This window comes from Scatophagus argus, chromosome 19 (assembly GCF_020382885.2).
Source record: "Scatophagus argus isolate fScaArg1 chromosome 19, fScaArg1.pri, whole genome shotgun sequence".
NCBI lineage: Eukaryota > Metazoa > Chordata > Actinopteri > Scatophagidae > Scatophagus > Scatophagus argus.
Genome location: NC_058511.1, coordinates 1928209 through 1946778, shown reverse-complemented (window position 1 = coordinate 1946778; position 18570 = coordinate 1928209). Strand labels below are relative to the sequence as shown.

At 44.2% G+C, this 18570-nt stretch overlaps 1 protein-coding gene across 2 annotated transcripts; it reads right to left on the bottom strand.

Moving 5' to 3' along the window:
• Positions 1–9926: 9926 nt before the first annotated feature.
• Positions 9927–18496, bottom strand: pex3 (peroxisomal biogenesis factor 3). Of its 2 annotated transcripts, XR_006841624.1 has the most exons (13): positions 18112–18496; positions 17007–17138; positions 16799–16880; positions 16637–16680; positions 16411–16532; positions 16161–16227; positions 15846–15900; positions 15588–15726; positions 15438–15508; positions 15229–15351; positions 14905–15001; positions 13978–14348; positions 9927–10413 (listed from the first exon to the last, which is right to left on the bottom strand). XR_006841624.1 is itself a non-coding variant. In XM_046373020.1 (12 exons), exons 1-12 carry the CDS (start codon positions 18182–18184, stop codon positions 14265–14267), a joined length of 1089 nt encoding a protein of 362 aa, XP_046228976.1. In that variant the 5' UTR covers positions 18185–18496; the 3' UTR covers positions 11351–14264. The 2 variants fall into 2 exon arrangements, 1 of the variants encoding a protein (XP_046228976.1); XM_046373020.1 differs by lacking the exon at positions 9927–10413 and having other exon boundaries at positions 11351–14348.
• Positions 18497–18570: the final 74 nt, after the last annotated feature.

Sequence of the window (18570 nt, the reverse complement as noted above, 5' to 3'; positions counted from 1 at the left end):
GAGCAAGACTTTTACTGACACTGCAGGCTGAAGCAAGCCGACTGGTTTGGGATCATAAATTCAGGCCTCCTGTTGGCTGCTGTCAGAGTTCATGAACAGGGAAGGAAGAGCAGGAGCACCTTAAGGTTTTCTGTATTTACATGAATGTTTTCTCATCACAGTAAAAGCTTTTCCGCCAAACCTTTTGTGTAATCTGAGGCCGCGTTGTTTCCTCCTGACAGTCGGAAATCCACAGACGAACAGAAACACAACACTTTCGCCTGCTGCAGCCTGTGAAAGGGAGGATTAAAACCAGACAAAGAAAGCAGTCAGCGCTGTGGGTCGCAGACGTCTTTATTTCAGAGTTTTAACTAGAAAGCAGACATATGAGCATCTCATCAAAACATGACTGCATGTTCTCGTGCAGGCTGAGAAAGTGTGGAACTTCATTCATGTCCTAAAAGTCCTCATGAATGAGCTTCTCGTGTGTCACTGTGTGTGTTTTGATGCAGGTCAGCTGTCCGACACCCTGATGGGACCGTCCCGCCTCGCTGAAGCTGTGGTCCTCTTTGGAGCTGGAGTCCAACACTCAGACCTCCGCTGACGCTAACGCTAACGCTAACGGCGACGTGGTGGTTTTGGGACTCTAAACTTGGCCGATCGACCTCACAGCATGAGAACTCAGCGTCGACTGATGAAAACTCGCCAAGAGGGGATCGTTTTGAGCCCCCTGTGCTCCACTCCTCCCTCATTTCCTCTCATTTATTCCTTCACTTCATTTCTTCTTTCTAACTTTCTTACGTTCCTCGTCCTTTGCTTCCACCTTAACTTTCTTCACTCCTTCCTGTGATCCCTTCATCCCTCCCTCTTCTGACATCTTTCCTTCACTCGTCCCCCCCTTTGGCAGCCCTCCTTCCTGTACAGTACACTACCAACATAGTCCAGCTGCTCCAGTCATAGTTATTTATAATGCTTTAGCTGCTTCACTTAAAGGGGCATTCCAACCATTTTTACCCTCGCTCATTTAACTTGTGGTCAGACTCTGATGTAACCTTATCTCATCCTGCTGATTGTAGAGATCTGCTCAGCTGCAGGGTTGAACATGTGTGTGTGAAACCTCCATGCTTGAGAACCTGTGGCCTCTCTGCAGCAACATTTGAATGAGACGAAGCTCGGTCGCCGGTCACATCCATCTGGTGTTAATTCTAATTCGATTTCTCAGAAGCTCACAGGAATCCAGAACAGCCCTGATTCACGTACTGGTTTGTCTGTCTCATACCTGCGTGATTGCAGGTCTGACACCCACAAAGGCGCCCACAGAACACCTGAGGAATACCTACGGGAAAACTGAGAAAAGTCCACTGATTTGTCTCAGGTGTCATTTGAATGCACCAATTAACTCATTTTGAGCCGGAAGATTCCATGCCAAATCTTAACTCTGGAAATTCCCTCTGAGTTTTCTGTGACTGCGTGGCAGGTTGTTGTTGAGCAGGTTTGCATGCCTGGGATGTTTTGCAGGCTTTGTTTTTTGGGCCTACTGTAGATATCAGAACCACAGAGGATCAGGTTTTTAGGATAGCCGAGGTATGAAGGTGAGTCACAGGTTAAACCATTAATGTGAATTATTTTCATTCCTTCAGTCCGTGATGCTTTTATAACATCTACTCACACTGTTGTAGTTCAAACAGAAACCAAAACCAGCGCAGTATTACATGTTGACACAGACTTTAGACTATAACCACCTCAAACTCCCTCTCTGTGCCAGATTCATCTAACTGACGAGTTTTTAAGATGTTTAAAGTGCAGCTTTGAGTACAGCCTGAGACGAGTTGCTCTTTTATTAGGTGTTTTTCTGTTGTTACCAGAGTACAAGAAGACAAAATATGACAGAAATGTGCTGCCATGTATGAAAATGCTTTTATTCCAGTTTATTTTGTCTTTTTTCAGCATAATTAATATGTCCCATGAGCCCAATTTAGATGTTTCTTTGCAGAAATTTATTAGGAAAATACTGACCTCACTTCTGTTTCTGAACCTTCCCTAATGAAGGATTTATTAATTTAACCCTAATCATATTTTTGTTGTTGTTGTTGGTTCACTTATGTGTCTAAAATTACTGGGATCAGCTTAAAAATCTGAAATGTGAAACAGATTCTCAGAAACGACACCGAGGACTGCAGTGACCTCAGTGGACATTAAAAATTAATAAAGATAAAATGACAAAACAACAACAACTAACTGATGAAATGACTTCTAAGTCATCGCTGATGCTCTGAAAGAAACGGGACAAACTCCAGACTTGATTTGGCAGCTTTTCTGAAACTCTGAGGAGAAAATGTGAACCTGCTGCTGTGAGATGTTTGCTTGTGTGGATTCCTGACTGAAGCTCTCCAGGCTGCAGCTCAGCTCCTCTCGCTGGGCTCCACTGACTCCTCTGTTTATGTTTACATGGCTGTTACCATGGCGACAACACCTTCACGCCCCGCGGGCTGCCGGCCCTGGCGTGCAGACAGACGGGCGGGTGAGTGAGGTGGAGAGAGTGAGAGAAAAACAGAGAGACAAACAGAGAGAGAGAGACAGGGAGGGAAGGGAAAGCTCAGCCAGGGCCGCGTTCCATTCTCAGTCTTTTGTCTCCTTCATCTGTCTGTGATCTTTAAATTTTAAAAATAAAAATAATAACATTATACTACAGGATCTTAACACGGACCCCGTGGGGGATTAGACTGAAAAGCCTTCAACTGGGATCAAAATTTTGATATATATGTAAAAATCTATTACTCCTTTAAACATTTTTATGTCCTTCAAAAGAAGTTGAAATCACACACACACAAAAAAAATTTAAAAACGACAAAAATCACAATCACCTTTACTTCCCAGTCTAAATAAAGCTCCTCTCCCTGTCGTTCATCGGTCACTCCATCACAGCTGTTTTACACCTGCCCTGAAAGACGAAATGAAGAAAAGCAAGGAACCACTGAAGGACACACTGCTTCGAAATGGGACGTATCCCAGGATTCCCAGGCCCTCAAGGCCTCGGCTCTCTGGGCTCGGCGTGGCGTCACATCCTCGGCTGCTCTGCACTGTTATTTTTAGATCATGTGTAAACTGGGTTACATGGCCTTGGCAGCCGAGAAACACACACACACACACACACAAACACACACGCACACACCCTCTTTAAAGTCTCAGTGACGTTAGCGCACTACTGATCTTTATTTGTCTCTTACAAAGGATGCGACGTAGTGATGTGAACAGACCTGACATCACTGCGCTGATATTAAACATCAGGCAGACATGTTGCTGTGTGAAGAGTCAGAGCTGACGTTTCAGCCTACCAGCTAATTTTAACTTCTGTGTGTTTTACATGAAGGCTGAACGTTGTTATGTTTGAGCCTAACAGACAACAAGGAGACGCACAAAAGCAAAAATGACATCAGAAGGGCGGCTTTGAGGCTAAATATGTCAAATTCATACTTCAAAGCTTTCTATTGTACATATCCTTTAATCGTCACGCCACAGGTGTACAGACGACCACACCTGTCAGAAAGCATTTCATTGTAATTGTACAATAAAAACTTTCTTAATCTGTTGACAAGTTCATTGGTTTCATTGAACCATGAATAGAGAACAGAATGATTTACAAAGTAATTATATTTATTTCAGATTTCAATGGAAAATGAAAGAAATATAAAAAGAATTTACAAATGAAAATTGCTCAAATTGAAAAGTGATTTCAGACAGAAACCCATAAACCAGTCCATGAGAGCATTATTTAAAAACACAACAACGTCATGAATAAATACCAGAATTTATTCATTTATTTATTTGAAAATGCAGTTTAAAAAGAAATAAATAACTGAATTCATAACAGCCTTTTTAAGCCTTTCTGTGACATTCCATCAAATAAAACAAACTTTTATTATGTTATTAATCAAGATGCTTTATTACAGTTTCAGTGGCCCTTGTGATGCCAAACCTGACAGCTTGTACAAACAAACTGGATGAGGAGTCACTTCTCTTCCTTCTGACGCTGCTGCATCATTAAAGTTAAAGTTCAACTTTCCACTCATTTCTGTTAGGGTCAAACTGCTTCCTTATTCTACTTTTGATGTCAGGTTTCACACACACACACACACACACACAAAGCATTCCTGTTTTCATTTGAAACACTCGGTTTCGCTCTGCTAATCATGACTCAGCCTGTTGACTGGTTCCCAGCAGCAGCCGCCGCCGTGTGTTTGCCGTTTCCCTCTCGTGTTCTCGGGCTGAATGACACAGCAGATCTCGGGCTGCACGGCGAGGTTGACATGTGACCCGCTTTACTCCATCTTCAGTCTCATTTCATCATGTTTGGCCGTGAGTCATTTCATCACATGTCAGCTTTATTGTGTTGTCATGGCTTCTGACACACTGATGTTATCTCATGATTTAGATTGATTTGTGGTTTTAATTTACAGGTGAATGTAATGATGCTGCTGAGGTGAACCTTTAACAGCATTAAAGACATCCGTTCAGTCAGCTGTTGCTGCTCCTCAGTTTGAGCTGTAAAACCTCATTTCAGTTTGTGTGTTTTTAAAGTGAGCTTTGCACATTTTTTAATTTAATAATTTCTGTTGTTAGTTTAACTTTTTCTCTTTATTGGATTTAATCTCACTGCATGTCACTTCCTGACACTTCATCTTTCAATGTCACCCAGTGTATTTATTTCACGTGATCTCATTTCAGGAATGTTTTTTATCACCTCTTCTCATCGACTTGTATCACATGACTCCACGCTTCTCATCTCGTCACGTGTCTCACAGACATGTCAGTTCATCTCTCCTTTATCCTTTCATCTTGTTTTGGTAATCTCATATTTCCTCATTTCATCTCCTTTTTATCTCTTTTTCGAATCTTATCTCACTCAAATGATGCGTCTCATTTTGCCTTAAAACACAGTCTCTTCAAGGACGAGGTCTACAGCACAGCACTGTTCAAGATTCCCCTTCACTGGAAGCCGAGCCCAAACCCTGAAAAACAGCCCCGTGACACACCTGAATTCAACAATAAACAGGTGCGTCTGGATACTTTTGTCCATATAGTGGATCTGTAGGATTGTGGGTCGAGTTGGGCCAATCGGAGGGTTCAGGTGAGATGACATCACCTCCCTGATCAGTAGTGTGACCTCAGCCTGTATCATCATGAAATCCTAATAAGGGATCTGAGGGTATCCAATCAGCAGAGGCCTGGATTATCAGGTAATGAAGCCTGACTGCAGGCAGCCAATCACATTTCAGGGCACAGATTACTGCCTGGTGGGGCTCAGAGGGAATCAATAATGTAGACACACACACACACACACACACACGCTGTTTGCTTCTGAGCCTGTGCTTACTGCCGTTACAGTAAATGACGAGGCCCAGAGGCAGATCGTGTACGAGAGGAAGGGGAGGATGAGAAGGACTGAGAAGGAAAGACGAGTGAGAGCCGAGCGAAAAATCAAAGAGGACAGGATGATCTCAGCGCTTTGTGTGTGATTCACCGGCCGCAGCCGTGAGTCACTTCTGTAAAAGCAATTTAAAACCCGAGCGACACGTTGATGCTCGGCTGCTGTTCACCTGACACTCACTGCTGCTGACTGCGTGGGCTTTGTGGCCTGATGCCACAGTTCTGCCTCGGTTCTCACTCCCATCATTCGTCTTCTGCTTGTGTTTTTCTTTTCTCTTCCTTGCCTGCTCAGGAGGCCTGGAAACAGCAGCACACTCAGCTCTGCTCGCACAAAGACAGTCAAATAATAACGATCAGTGTTGTGAAGGTACCAGAAGAGATGTCTGGACCAAAGGCAGCAGCAGCACCTGGACTAGCACATGTTGCTACACGTTAGCTGTAGCAAACGCCCACCTCTGCGAAGGCCCATTGTTCCAAAAATACACCTGGAGTTTTTTGCCTTTGTTCAGATGTGCAGGTGACCTTTGTCGTCACGGTAACAATGATGAAGTTGGGGGTAACGTTGTCAGCTACGTTCTTTAGTTACGTACGTGTTTTTGGAGTGGCAGGCAGTCAGATGAGTGGACTCTGGGACGATTTTCAGACTGTCAGGGTTTCATATCAACGGCCCATCGGAACAACGGGATGGAGCAGAGGGAGCAGCACGAAAAGTAGCTTTGAATCACACTTGTAAACCTGATTTACACAGCGCTTTTCAAAACAACTTCAAAACGTATGGACCGAGGCAAATAAAAGTAAAAATAATAAAGATAAATAGCAGTAACGAAACAGATAAGACATGTTGGCGATAAGACGGTGTGCTCGAATTAGTTAAAGGCTCTCATGTGTTTTAAGAAGGGATTTTAAACCTGTAAACAGGTGTCAGGAAGCTGAGGGATCCTGACTGCAAAATCCCGGTCATCTTTGGTCCAGAACCAGGTCTGAGGCTGCACACTGGATCAGAGGTGAGCAGAGAATCCAAACTATGCTTTAAAGGTGATCAGGAAAATCTTAAAATCATTTCTAAACCAGTGATGCTAAAACAGCTCTGGGCTCAAAATCTGAGATAAAATCAGGAATCCCTTTTGGTAAAAGTTTAATTCCTTGAACAAAATACCTGATAGGAACTAGGAAGTAAATCTGCTGCGTGATAGCAGGAAGTTTTGTAACAGCCAGCATGATGGACATGATCAGCACACCTCCTAATCTTCCTGTAGGAAAACTTCCCTCTGAGGGGAAAACTTTAAACGCTGCTTTGTAAGGCGGCGCACACAACACGCTGTTGATGTAAAAACTCGATTCCAGCTCAGAGCCCACGAGTCAGCGAGTCACTCGTCAGCTTTCACAAGGAGGAATTCAAGTTTTGTTTGGCTGATTGTCCCAGCTGAAGTTCCTCATGTGCACCATCGTGTTAGCTTAAATAAACCGCTTTAGCGGGAATCGCTTTTCCTGCTAAAATAGTGAGCAGAGTCAGAAGTCAGCAACAGCACAGGGATAAAGTCATGCTTTTATTTGGCAGCTTTGTGAAGGGAACGACATGAGTGTGTAACGGGATATGAGCAAAGGAGCGGACATTTTTAGAGCAACAGACTCCACGGAGGAGGAGGTTCAGGTGGACGGACGGTCAGCAAACCAGCCGAAGTTCTTATTTTAAACCAAACCGCAATCTTTCTCTAACCCTGACCAAACCTTCACCTTTTACAAAGAAAACTGTGAGAGCAGAACGTGATTTGTTGATTGGGTTGGAGGACTCGCTGGAAGACGAACAGACGACGTGAAAGAAGAACGTGAATGACACACGATGAAGTCCTTACGTCACACGTGTGCTGCGTTTCACTTCAGAGACTCATCGTGCATGTTGTGTAAACATGTTGTTCACTCTCATAACGTGTGTTGTAAGCCTGTAAATCACAGTTTACCTGACAGGAGAAGGTTTGTGCTGTCTGTTTTACAACACTTCGACCTGATTTATGAAACGCTTTTCTCCAGCAAAACTTTCCGACTGAAATCCAACAGTCCCGTTAAAGAGCTGAGTCCTTCAGATCCGCAGCCAAACCTCCTGCTTTTGTTGCTTTGGTTGCCCACTTGGAGCGACTTCCTGTCTCACTAAACTGTGAGGGCTCGAGGAGAAAAATGTCTCATTTCCAGTGAAAATAAACTTTGACGGAATATTTGGCAGAATTGCATATTGGCTGTCATTTACGGTAGCAAAAATATGTTTGATCAGGCAGTAAAGTGAATAATTTGTAAAAGAGAAACAGAGATTAGATTGTTTATTTTAGCCCTTTTTCTTTGTGCTTCAAAGCTGTTGGGTCACAACCACACGTGTTTCAGTCCTTGTGCTTAATTTTAGACAAAGACCAAAGCAAAAAATCGATTTAAACGTCTTTTTATTGAATGTGACATTTCTTAAAGTTTGACCTGAAACTTCACAGACTCAACAGATTCGAGTTCTGTGCACGCAGGAGTGCACGTTAGACACCGTAGGGCTTTTTCAGAACAGTCTTACTGTGTTTGACACTCAGACTGCTTGTAGCCGAGTCTGATGCACACCAACCTGCACAATCAGGCAACGTGATCATGGTGACTTGAAAGGTGTTAAAACCTGTCGGTCTGCGCTGAGTATCCGCTCAGGGCCTTTAGTTCATCTTCTTTGGTCTTCGCTGTGAACTCCTCTCGTTTACTGTTGTCAACAACATGATACTGCGTAGCCGCCCTCGTGAGTCAGCTTTACTGTTTTATCTGAATGTTCATTTCATGTTAGAGGCTGGAGGAGAGAGTGTAAGAGTTTGCATTATCCCGTATTTACTGTTTTGTTGAGGTCATAATGAATATATTGAAGTCACCGCGTCAGGTGAAAATGATTCCCTCGAGTTCAGGGTGACGTCGAGCCGGAGTTCAACTCTTATGCCACGTGATCCTGAGAGTCCTGGGTCGATGGTCAGGATCCAGTGCGGAACACGACCCTCAACTACGGAAGCCCAAAGGACCAGTGACATTTTCCTCTAAAACCACCTGAGAAAAGCTTAACGCAGACACCCGAAGAGACGCTGTGACAACACGAAAAATTCCTTCAAACAGAAGCATGTCCTAACACACACACACACACACACACACACACGGCGGCTGCAGTGAGCGACTCTTGTCTCTGTTTCATTTGCACATCTGGACAGCTCAGAAAGATGATGAACACCTTAATGATTAACAAACAGTTTCTGATTTCTGGTGTTCTGGCTGAACTTTGACTCTGCTGCACAACATGTTCTTCCAAACGCTCTGACAGACAGGAACTTCCTGTTCCCATCTGCTGTATATTTCCACTTTTGCAATGTGTGTCAGCGGTTCAGACGTGCGTGGCATCATGCAGCCGGTCAGCGTTCAAAAGCAGCAGACTTTTAGCACAAACAACGGGGGGATTTCCCACTCTGTGCAACAAGCTGACCCAAGATGATCACTCACAGTGAGGCAACAACAAACAGCCACTGTTCAAAGTGTGGCACAGAGTCATGTGGGACAAGCTAATTTGAGCTGAACCTGTTTTTGCCGTGTTGAACGTGACTCTGTGCAGCAGCACTCTAAATGAAAGCTGTCTGACCGCACACAGTTACTCAGCAAATAAAGGCCTTGTTTTCATGGAACAAAGCCTCCATTCTGCCACTCTGCATGACTCGGCATGTTCACGTGGGGCTCCGGGTCCATTCTGGGGAGCACAGAAATGATTTCGTCAGCACGAGCGGCCCAGCAGCTCGTTTCATAACCGTTTCAGACAATCGGCAGCGGAGTGTCGTCAGTTTTCAGCATCTGTCGAGCACAGAGGCTGCGGTTGACTGGCAGCTTTGTGTCGACACGACGAGGTCAGACACATCACACACACCACATGGAGCGTTTTAATAGAGCCAGACAAAGAGTGTGTGTGTGTGCGTGAGCTGTTCGTCTGTGTGGGGACACTTGGACACTGAGGACGTTTTGGTCAAGTGGGGACTTTTTGGTTAGTCCTTACTTGTTCAGAGGGTTGTTGCAGGGTTGGGACGCTGCGTTTGGGTTTGAGTTAGAATTAGGTTTGGGTTAAGGATTAAGAGCTGGGAGGGGATCTCTGGAACCGAGTCGAGTCACTTTGTTCTAGTCTGATGCTCTTTCATTGTGTTTGGTATCCAGACGTTAGTCAGAAATGGATTAGAGTCTATAATACTAACTGTACTTCAGGGCCCAGTGCAACACCTTTGACTGCGTTTGACCGCACTGATGAAGCCGTATTTCAGATCGTCAAACCTCATGAGCCTTAGAGGGACTGAGATCTTGTCGCTGTGGTTTCTTGTTGGGGGGGGGTTGTTTTGCATTATTTTCACATCACATCATGCTGAGTCGGCTGTTAAGATGGAGCAATTCTTAATGAGTATAACCCTCTTAATAAAGGTAAAATAATGTCGCTTGCAATATGTGAGGATTTTCAGGAAGTCAAAAAATAAACCCGCAACAGCAGCTCAGTTCAGGATGGTGTAATATTTTATTTATTTGACCATTTAATCCGCCCACTCAGACCAAAACGCTCCTTTGCGCCTCCTTATAAGGTACAACATCAGGAGGGTCAGTGGAGAAGATGAAGTCATCTTTTGAGTCACGCACAACCAGGAAGAACATGAATGTCACTGTGTCCAACACACACGCACACACACACACGCACACGCACGCACCTTCAAACATGTCTGAAACTACACACTGCAGGTCTGGAACCAAACAGGCTCCTCCCAGCGGCTGTGTTGACCTTTGGACTCGCGTGGGACGTCTTGTTGCGTTTCAGTGCTGATGATGTTTTGTCTGCCAGTTTTTTCCACTCTTTGCACTTCTTTCTCCTCATCCTGATAAGAACCAAACATAAATGACTTCGGTGAAGCTCCGCCGAGGTTGTTATGTCACCACAAGAATTCCTGATGGTTCGAGGTCAAAAGGAAAATATGTGGAATGTTTTGGCTAAAAGGAAAATACAGAAAACACATTCAGTACATGAAGACAGGGATTCACTGTGGTTAATGACGTATTTTATTTCTTCTCCTGAATTCAGAGAGACAACGTTTGAGACAGGAACAGATTTCTAGTGTCTCATAAATCTCTTTAACAATAAGTTGACTGACTGATCAAATTTCATCAAAACGCTGAGACTCAGAAGAAGAATCAGCTTTATTAACAGCATATATATTTTTACATACACACACACTGAATTCGTCTTCTGCATTTATCCCATCCTCAGTTGAACACACACATGCAACACCCGTCAAATTACATGCAGTGAAACACACACACAACACCCAAATTTTTCCTGCCCGTCCGGTGGGGGAATCAAACCGGTGACCCTCCGATCACACGCCGCTCCTCCAACCTCTAGGCCACGTTAGTTGAAGCAAACTCACAACCCTCTAAGGGGTGAGATCTGGCAAGGACCTGAACACCAGACCGAAACTCCTCCTCCAGTCAGGCATCAACATAGAAAGACAAACATTTCTGAGAGTATCACCAGGAAATTCCCTCAGAAGTCTCATGCTGTCCAATAACAGGTGAAAGTTTCATAATACCCGAGTTAATGCTGACAGGACTTCTTTCAACAAGTGGTCTGCCAAGAAATCCGCTCCAAACACCCCTCAGGACGAACTGTGCTCACTTCAGTGACCCTGACTCATTTATGACTGCAAAATAACATTTCCCATCAACTTCAGCTCCACTTTGTGTCCTGGAAGCTTTCAGTGGGAGAAACTGCATGAATTTGACTTAACCTGCCCCGAACAGTCAGGATGCCTTCCTCATACGCCGAGTTCCCGCCCTTCAAACGTGTTCTTTATCACAGCGAAGTCTGTGAATGAATCCGTTAAATGAACACTCAAAGGCAGAACACTCAGACGAGGCTCACATCGGGCAGGTTTTAGTCTTTACTGCTGTCACTTTGGAACGTAATTCACCTTCTGTATAATCAGATAACCAGTTTCATCATCCTTACACGACCCGGTCAAATAAAGGGCTGGTTTTCTAATAGAGCAGCTGGTAACAATAAGAACGACAAGGGAAACACACACACGTGTTACACACACTGTCTCCATTTCGGAGAGGACTTTCTTAAATTAATTAATCAATAATTGAGAGATGACATCATCCTCTGATGTGTTATGAGTCAGTGGATTATTTTCCAAGACCAGTATGTTCCAATGTGCTGGATCCTACCAAGAAACTGTTTGCCGCTGCTGCAGGGCGCCCCCTGTTGGAGCTGTTGAATAACTGGCTTTCACAAACATAAAAATTGTTTTAATTAGACTTTAGAGGAAAAACAAGATGAAGACCGCATATGAAATTACATTACCTTTATTACCTTAATAAACTGCTACAAACATACATTTTCGGCTGTCATTCGGGACATTACGCATCAAAAGGCATAACATCAGGGATTACAGACTTACATTCTCACCTGGTGATCATGTAACCCAGAGATCAGGAGTGAAGACTGCGTTCACACTGCAGGCACAACAGTCCCACATCTGATTTGTTTCTGCTCACGTGTGACTCAGATGTGGTCCAGAATCAGAATCAGACCTGATGCTGGTGTGAGCAGTCAGAGTTCACATCAGCATCACGTCAGCAGAGGTGGGCGAAGCCAAAGACGGAGGAACGCAGCAAAGATAACCGAGAGGCTGAGAGAGCTGATCGCCTCCTCCAGCATCATATTCATTCTGATGAACTGGGTCACTTTGAGCCGCAGTGTGAACGTAGCCTGGCTTAGCTGAACTGTCAGCTGATGTGTTCTCATCTCCTGACGAGGAAACTGAAATCTGACAGGTGAAGGAGCACACCTGCTCTGACATCACCCACAAAGAGGCCTGAACTGAGCTCATGGACTGAGACAGGGCAGCGAGCAGGCCTGTCGCGATAATCAGGTTTTATTGATTTAGAATATTTTAGCATTTGACGTAACAATTCCAACATCTGGATATTCTGAACAAGTAAAAGTTCATTGCTCTCTGAAAGGGTGTACTGACTTTTTATTGTATTATATTATCTCTGTATCACTGGTGTAAAATGGTCTTAAAATGACAATAATATAGTTTATTATACTTGCTTCTGGGGCAACATATCAACCAATAAAAGTGGGTATTTTGACAGGTTATTATTTTATCTCATTTTGTTATGGCGATGGATAAGCAGAGCAGTATTTTACAGTGCTTACAGTTACCTGATGATGTCATGCAGCCGTAATCAAAGTAAATGACTGACAGAACTTCAGAGTGAATAAAGGAACAGAAGTCACAGCTGAAACCAATCAATGTTGGCTGAAATCTCATCATGTCATGTCTCAGACCATCAGCTAAACCAGAGCTTCACGAATAAACAATTGGCAGGTTCAGGTGCGTTAAATCGGCTGATTAACGCAGCTGATCACACGCAGGTTCACTGGGAGGGCATCTCTCAGATTTGGATAAATGTCTTGCATATTCCACACTAGTCTGTCACAAACATAGGAACATAGTGAAACAAATAACGGGAAAACAGCAAGATGATGGATGAACACTTTGACTGAATGCTGCTCGTTCCTACAAAATGACCGAAGCCACAAAAGTAAAACCTTGGATGTTATTAGTTGCCTCATGACAAAACTGCCAAGAACCAAATCACAATCATGAAACAATATTTAAAGTAATGTGACTTGAAAGAATTTGGACTGAAGCCCCTTCATATAAAGACAAAGGAAAGCCACGCACAGCAGCTGCAGCAGAGTGACACCTTCTGGACAGGACAGGAACTACACTGGAAAAAAACGGACTGAGAGTGCAGACATGTGGCAGAGCACACGTCCTGTTTTAAACGTAGGGATGCTTTTTTGACTCTGCACCACAAGAGGTGAACAGCTGCTTTATGGGAACCGATCAGCCACACTGATCATTGGTCCGATATTCTGCATTTTTTCCAGTTGTTGGTATCAGTTATTTTTGCCTGCCTGACGTTAAAATAAATTCATTTTAAAATGCTCTACTTTGGCTTTAATGCAGCCTCCTCTCACTTTCTGTACTCTCACTCGATGTCCCCGCCCAGAACACGATCTGATTGGTTACACGTCAAGGTATCAAATCAATGTAGTAGAGTAAAAAGTACATTCTGATCAGGTTCTTTAATAAATCATGTTTTTACTCAATTACCCACAAAGCTGTTGCACATTTCTTCCACCCTGACAATAAAATGCAAAAATTTTTCAAATTTAAAAACACTGAATGTTAGTGGAAAAAAAATCACGTCCATGTTTGCATCAGCCCATATCAGTCCCGCCCTACACACATCCTCCTGCCACCTGAATTAGTTAAGAATAAAAACGAGAGCCTCACACACTTCAAACCCTCCTGATGGAGGCAGCACAGCTGGAAACATCAGCGGACAGATGGAAAAGGGAACATCTGTGACATCAACATCACAAAGTGACAAAGAGATCAGCTCAGTGATGACTGATCCTTCGCCACACTTTTTGGTGTGTGTGTGTGTGTGTGTGTTTTAAGACAACATTACCGGGTTAAATAAGACTCCACATGCCAAGATGCAGTGCTTTCGGTGTAAACCACGGGCTCGGCTGTGAATGCAAACACAGTTCAAGTCTCCTCTCCCTTCTCCAGTTCAATAATCCACGACGGCGCTGCTCACAGATGCTTCCTCGTGGACACTTTGCCACGAATCTTCACCGTCAGAATGAAAAGTGTGCAGGATCTGTCGAAGAGGAAGGTCGAGGGCTTTCATCCCTTTTCATCCCTCTTTTCTTCCCCTCAGATTTCCTCTTCTCTTCCCCCCTGCTGGGCCAGTTACTTCTGAAGCTCCTGTGGTGTGCTGAAGGCCTCGTAGACGTTCGCCGCAAACTCCTTCACCTGGTCGTTCATCAGCAGGTCCTGAAAGACGCAGAGAGAAAGTCAGAGACGACAAAAGACTGATGACACGTCTTTGCTCATTAAACAGTTGCTTGTTTCACAGTGGGCTCTGATGCCAAAATGTTGTTATTTTTTTTAATTTGATTTTTTCTTGTCCTGAAGATGTTCTCCATGACAAAAGCCATCTTGTTTCACATGTCGTGCTTTGTTGTGCGGAGCCCAGAAGGAGCAGCTTCTACGTCGTCTGACTGATATTCAATCAACATGGAAAAGATTAAACAACAGTTTCAGAGACACTTAAATTAAAAGGGGGTCTCTGCTGCAGAAGCTGAAACATGTTTGACCGTGTCTCGACCAACGATGAAGAAAAAGCAAACGGACTGTGGACTCCAGTCTGTGCAGCCGAACACAACAAACAAGCGCAGCCTGACCTGATGGGATGAGTCCAGCTGATCGTGAACAACAAGAAGACAACAAGCTTTTAAAATCTGCCGCTGAAGTAACGCGGTCAGACGAGTGTTTCTCCGCCGCCATGTCTGCGTGTCTGAGCAAAGCAAACTGTGACGCCCGCTTTCACCTGAATGAAGTGGCTGGGAGTCTCGCTGCAGATGGTGTTGATCTGACCGTTGACGATGGGGATGATCTTCGCCAGCGGCAGAATCACTGCAGACAGACTGAACACAAACACACACGCAAAAAGACATCAGACATGTTCTACAGCAGCGACTGGATGGCTGCAGTCACTGAAAAACTGGTGTCAGCTGAGGTGTTCAATGGACTTCACAATCACATCAATTTTAAGGCCTGCCAAAGCTCTGTTCTTAAATCAGCCAATCAGTGGTTCTTATGACCACAAATACAAAAGACAAACATAGCTGTATGAAGAAAAGAAGCAGCTGACCTATCAGGTGCAGAGCTGGGGGCGGAGTCACCGGGAGGCGGGCGGAAGAACTCGGCCAGGTTGTCGAGAAGACGAGAGAATCCTCGGTTCAAACAGGCGTTCAGGACTGTGGTGAAGTCTGGACTGCAGCCACAAACACACCCGACAGAATCGTGAAACACACACACGTCTGCAGGTGCACAGACAGAACACACAGGTGAGGCGTTTACCTGTCCAACATGTCCCTCGTCTCGTTTAACAGTCTGATGGTCACAACATCGTTTTCTGTCAGGCCGCACGCCTGGACAGACGAAAACATCTGTTAGATTTCAGTGTGGACGCTGCTGCGTGCATGTGTGCGTTCATGCGTACGTGCTCACCTGGTCGGCGAGCGTGTTCTCGTCATCAGCCAGCATGTACCAGGACAGCGGCCGCTCGGAGTCGGCCTCCACCTCCGCTCTGATCCAGCTCAGCTGCTGCTCCAGTTCCAGCAGAGACAAGCTCTGCTTCAGAGACATGCTGGACACCAACAGAGTCAATCAATCAACTAGTCTGATCAGTGATTGGCTGTTTTAAGTCACCAATTGTATAACCAAAAATGAACGGAGGCTAAATAATCAGTAGTTACAGAAACGCACCCTCCCAGCGAGTTCTGTACTGCTTTCTTCACTACCGTCATCAGTTCTGTCAGACCTGGAGACAGACAGGCAGGCAGGCAGGCAGGCAGGCAGACAGTCAGATAGACACAGGTAACAGGGTCAGTGTCCGAAATTAACTATTTGACTCGCCACCAGCTGACTGCACGGTGAAGAACAGTTTTTATCCACCAAAAGCTTTGCAGGTGTTGACTTCGGATGCTGAACAGGTTGAACAGTATTGTGTATTGTGTACTGTGTACTGTGTACTGTGTACTGTGTACTGTGTGTGTGTGTGTGTGTGTGTGTCCATCCTACCATCTCCCAGTAGATGCTGGATACTGGACAGGTACTGCTGCTGGACGTCCGGGGGAGCCAGAGGAGTCTGGGAGGAAAGAGAAGACAAACACATCAGTAATAAAGCTAACATGTCTGTCAGGATGTAATATTTTGTCACTTGGGAAAACGTGATGGATGTTTTTCATCTCACATATCTGCCTCAAAACTGGATAAGACAACTCAAACAGGTGTGTTCTCACAGGCTGTCTGAGTGAGGGCAGTACCTCACCTGTGTGCTCTTGCCTACAGAGTTGTCCAGGTACAGGTATCCTCCTATGATGTTCAACTGGACTCTCAGCAGAACCACCAGCATGCACGTGCTGTACACCCCGACGATGGTGCGGGTGAAACCTGAACAAGTTCCACACGTTTGTGATCGAATACTGGATGTCCGTCCATACGACTGTGTGACATTACACGGTGTGTGGGAGGGTTTAGTGAAGAACAGAACTTACTGATGATCTTTAAATCTTCCCAGATCTCCAGCTTATTGGTCGGTCTGTGAGATGACGTGAAACAAGAAAAAGCTAAATAAGCAGATTTTGCTCTGATCCGGAGACGTTTACCAGGAAGAGGAGATTAAAAAGTGGAACACAAACACAGACGTTTCGACTCACTTGGTCTTGAGTAGTGCGGTTAGACTTTCTGAATTCAGCTGACTGATGATGGCTTCTTTCAGTGGAGGGAGCATGGACAGCACTGCAACACACACACACACACACACACAGAGCAGTCAAGTCAACATGAACCCTGACATGAATAAATCTAAGTAGCGAGCACAAGGATTTCTAAAGGATTATTAATCTGCAGGACCAAAGTCGTTACCGGTCATGTTGCAGGTCCTCAGGTTGCTTTCGAAGTGGAACTGTCGTCTGGCCTGAGCGATGTACTCCGTCGCCTCCTTCTCCTGGATCTCCCTGATCTTCTTCTGTGCAAATTTACCCAGAAGGTACACTCCTGGAGGATCACCAGCAAATAAGAACTGACCAACATCAGGCTCAGGAAGTAATACTCTACCATCAATCACACTTCAACTGGGGTCTCACAGCAGTTTGTACTGTCTGCAGACTTTTAGTTGTACATTTGAATCAATTTCAAGCAAGGAAAATAAATCCTAAAGTGAAACAATAAGCAACACAGTCGGTTTCTCTTACTCCCTTTTTGTTTAGAATGACCCTGAATGTCAAAATACCGTATCAGTATTTAATAAATCCACAAACTTCCAGTGACGTTCAGTGCCTACACAACATCACAGCTCACTGCTTGTTTAACTAAATTAGCTTTTTGACCAGACAACAACGATTAGCCAAGCTGGAGTTTTCATAAAGCCACATGAGATCAATCACACTACACTAAGTCAACAGTTTAGTTCAGTCCTGTTGACATGTTTCATCCTCATTTCGCCATTAATCGGATGAGCCTTGACGATGACTTAATGTGCTAACATGCTAAACAGCCCAGAAGTGCTGTTCTCATGCACTGAGCGTCACGCCAAACTTCATTCAATTTTATGGCACTTTAAAGATGTCTCGCTTATTTTCAAATGCCCCCATTGAATTGTTGCAAGTCCTTCTTCTAAAATGGTATACAGCCAGCCCACCGTCAACGTTTATTTCAGTATTTCTTTTTTTACTTTGTCGTCGTGTCTTTCCTCAGTCGTTGTCAATTAAAGTACACTTGATGGGTTGTGACCTTACTGATGTGAATAGTACTTTTATGATGGACATTGTGATGATTAATGGAGAATATATATGCCGAAGTGAAAACACATGCTAATAGAGCCTGAAAAGCTCCTAAAACATATTTTAAAAGCAAGAGTTCTGTCGGTTCGACAGAACATATGACGTATCGAGATTTCGCAGTGCAGTCAGGCATGTTGCTAAAGTTATTAGCCAAGTGTCATCACAGAAGCTAACAAGACATCAATTACCTCCAACTACAGCTCCGGTGAAAATAAATTTCCTTTTGTGGCGTTTAACAAAATTCCAGGCAGATGAAAACATCCTTGGACAGCGAGAGGTTCAGAAACTAACACTCAAAAAAAGACTCCTTACTTTTAACTTTGTGCTAGCTGTTCTACTGACATGTTATTTTAAGAGTTTCGGCTAGCTAGCAACTCATTGCTAACATGTTAGCTTAACAGTGTCGGTCAAAGTAGGTTGAGTGAATGTTAAATTTCCCGGTTGTTAATTTCAAAATAAAATCCGAACAGACATCCAGATTTAAGCGTGTCCTATTTAACTGTCAATTAACTGAAAACAAGCGGTTAAGAGTAACAGTTCGTATTTTTCATGCGGTTATGTAGTCACAGTAGTCATATAGGCCTGTTCTGGTACAGTCACATCCTTACAGCACATTAGATTAAATAGAACATAAATCAGTCAGTCAA

Excerpts from the sequence above, each read along its gene's own strand:
- pex3 (XM_046373020.1), bottom strand. The coding sequence starts at position 18,184 with ATGTTTTCATCTGCCTGGAATTTTGTTAAACGCCACAAAAGGAAATTT. Across the intron at positions 15,509-15,587 it reads AGAACACGCTCGCCGACCAG|GCGTGCGGCCTGACAGAAAA; the intron begins GTGAGCACGTAC and ends TCGTCTGTCCAG. Across the intron at positions 15,352-15,437 it reads ACGAGGGACATGTTGGACAG|TCCAGACTTCACCACAGTCC; the intron begins GTAAACGCCTCA and ends TTGTGGCTGCAG.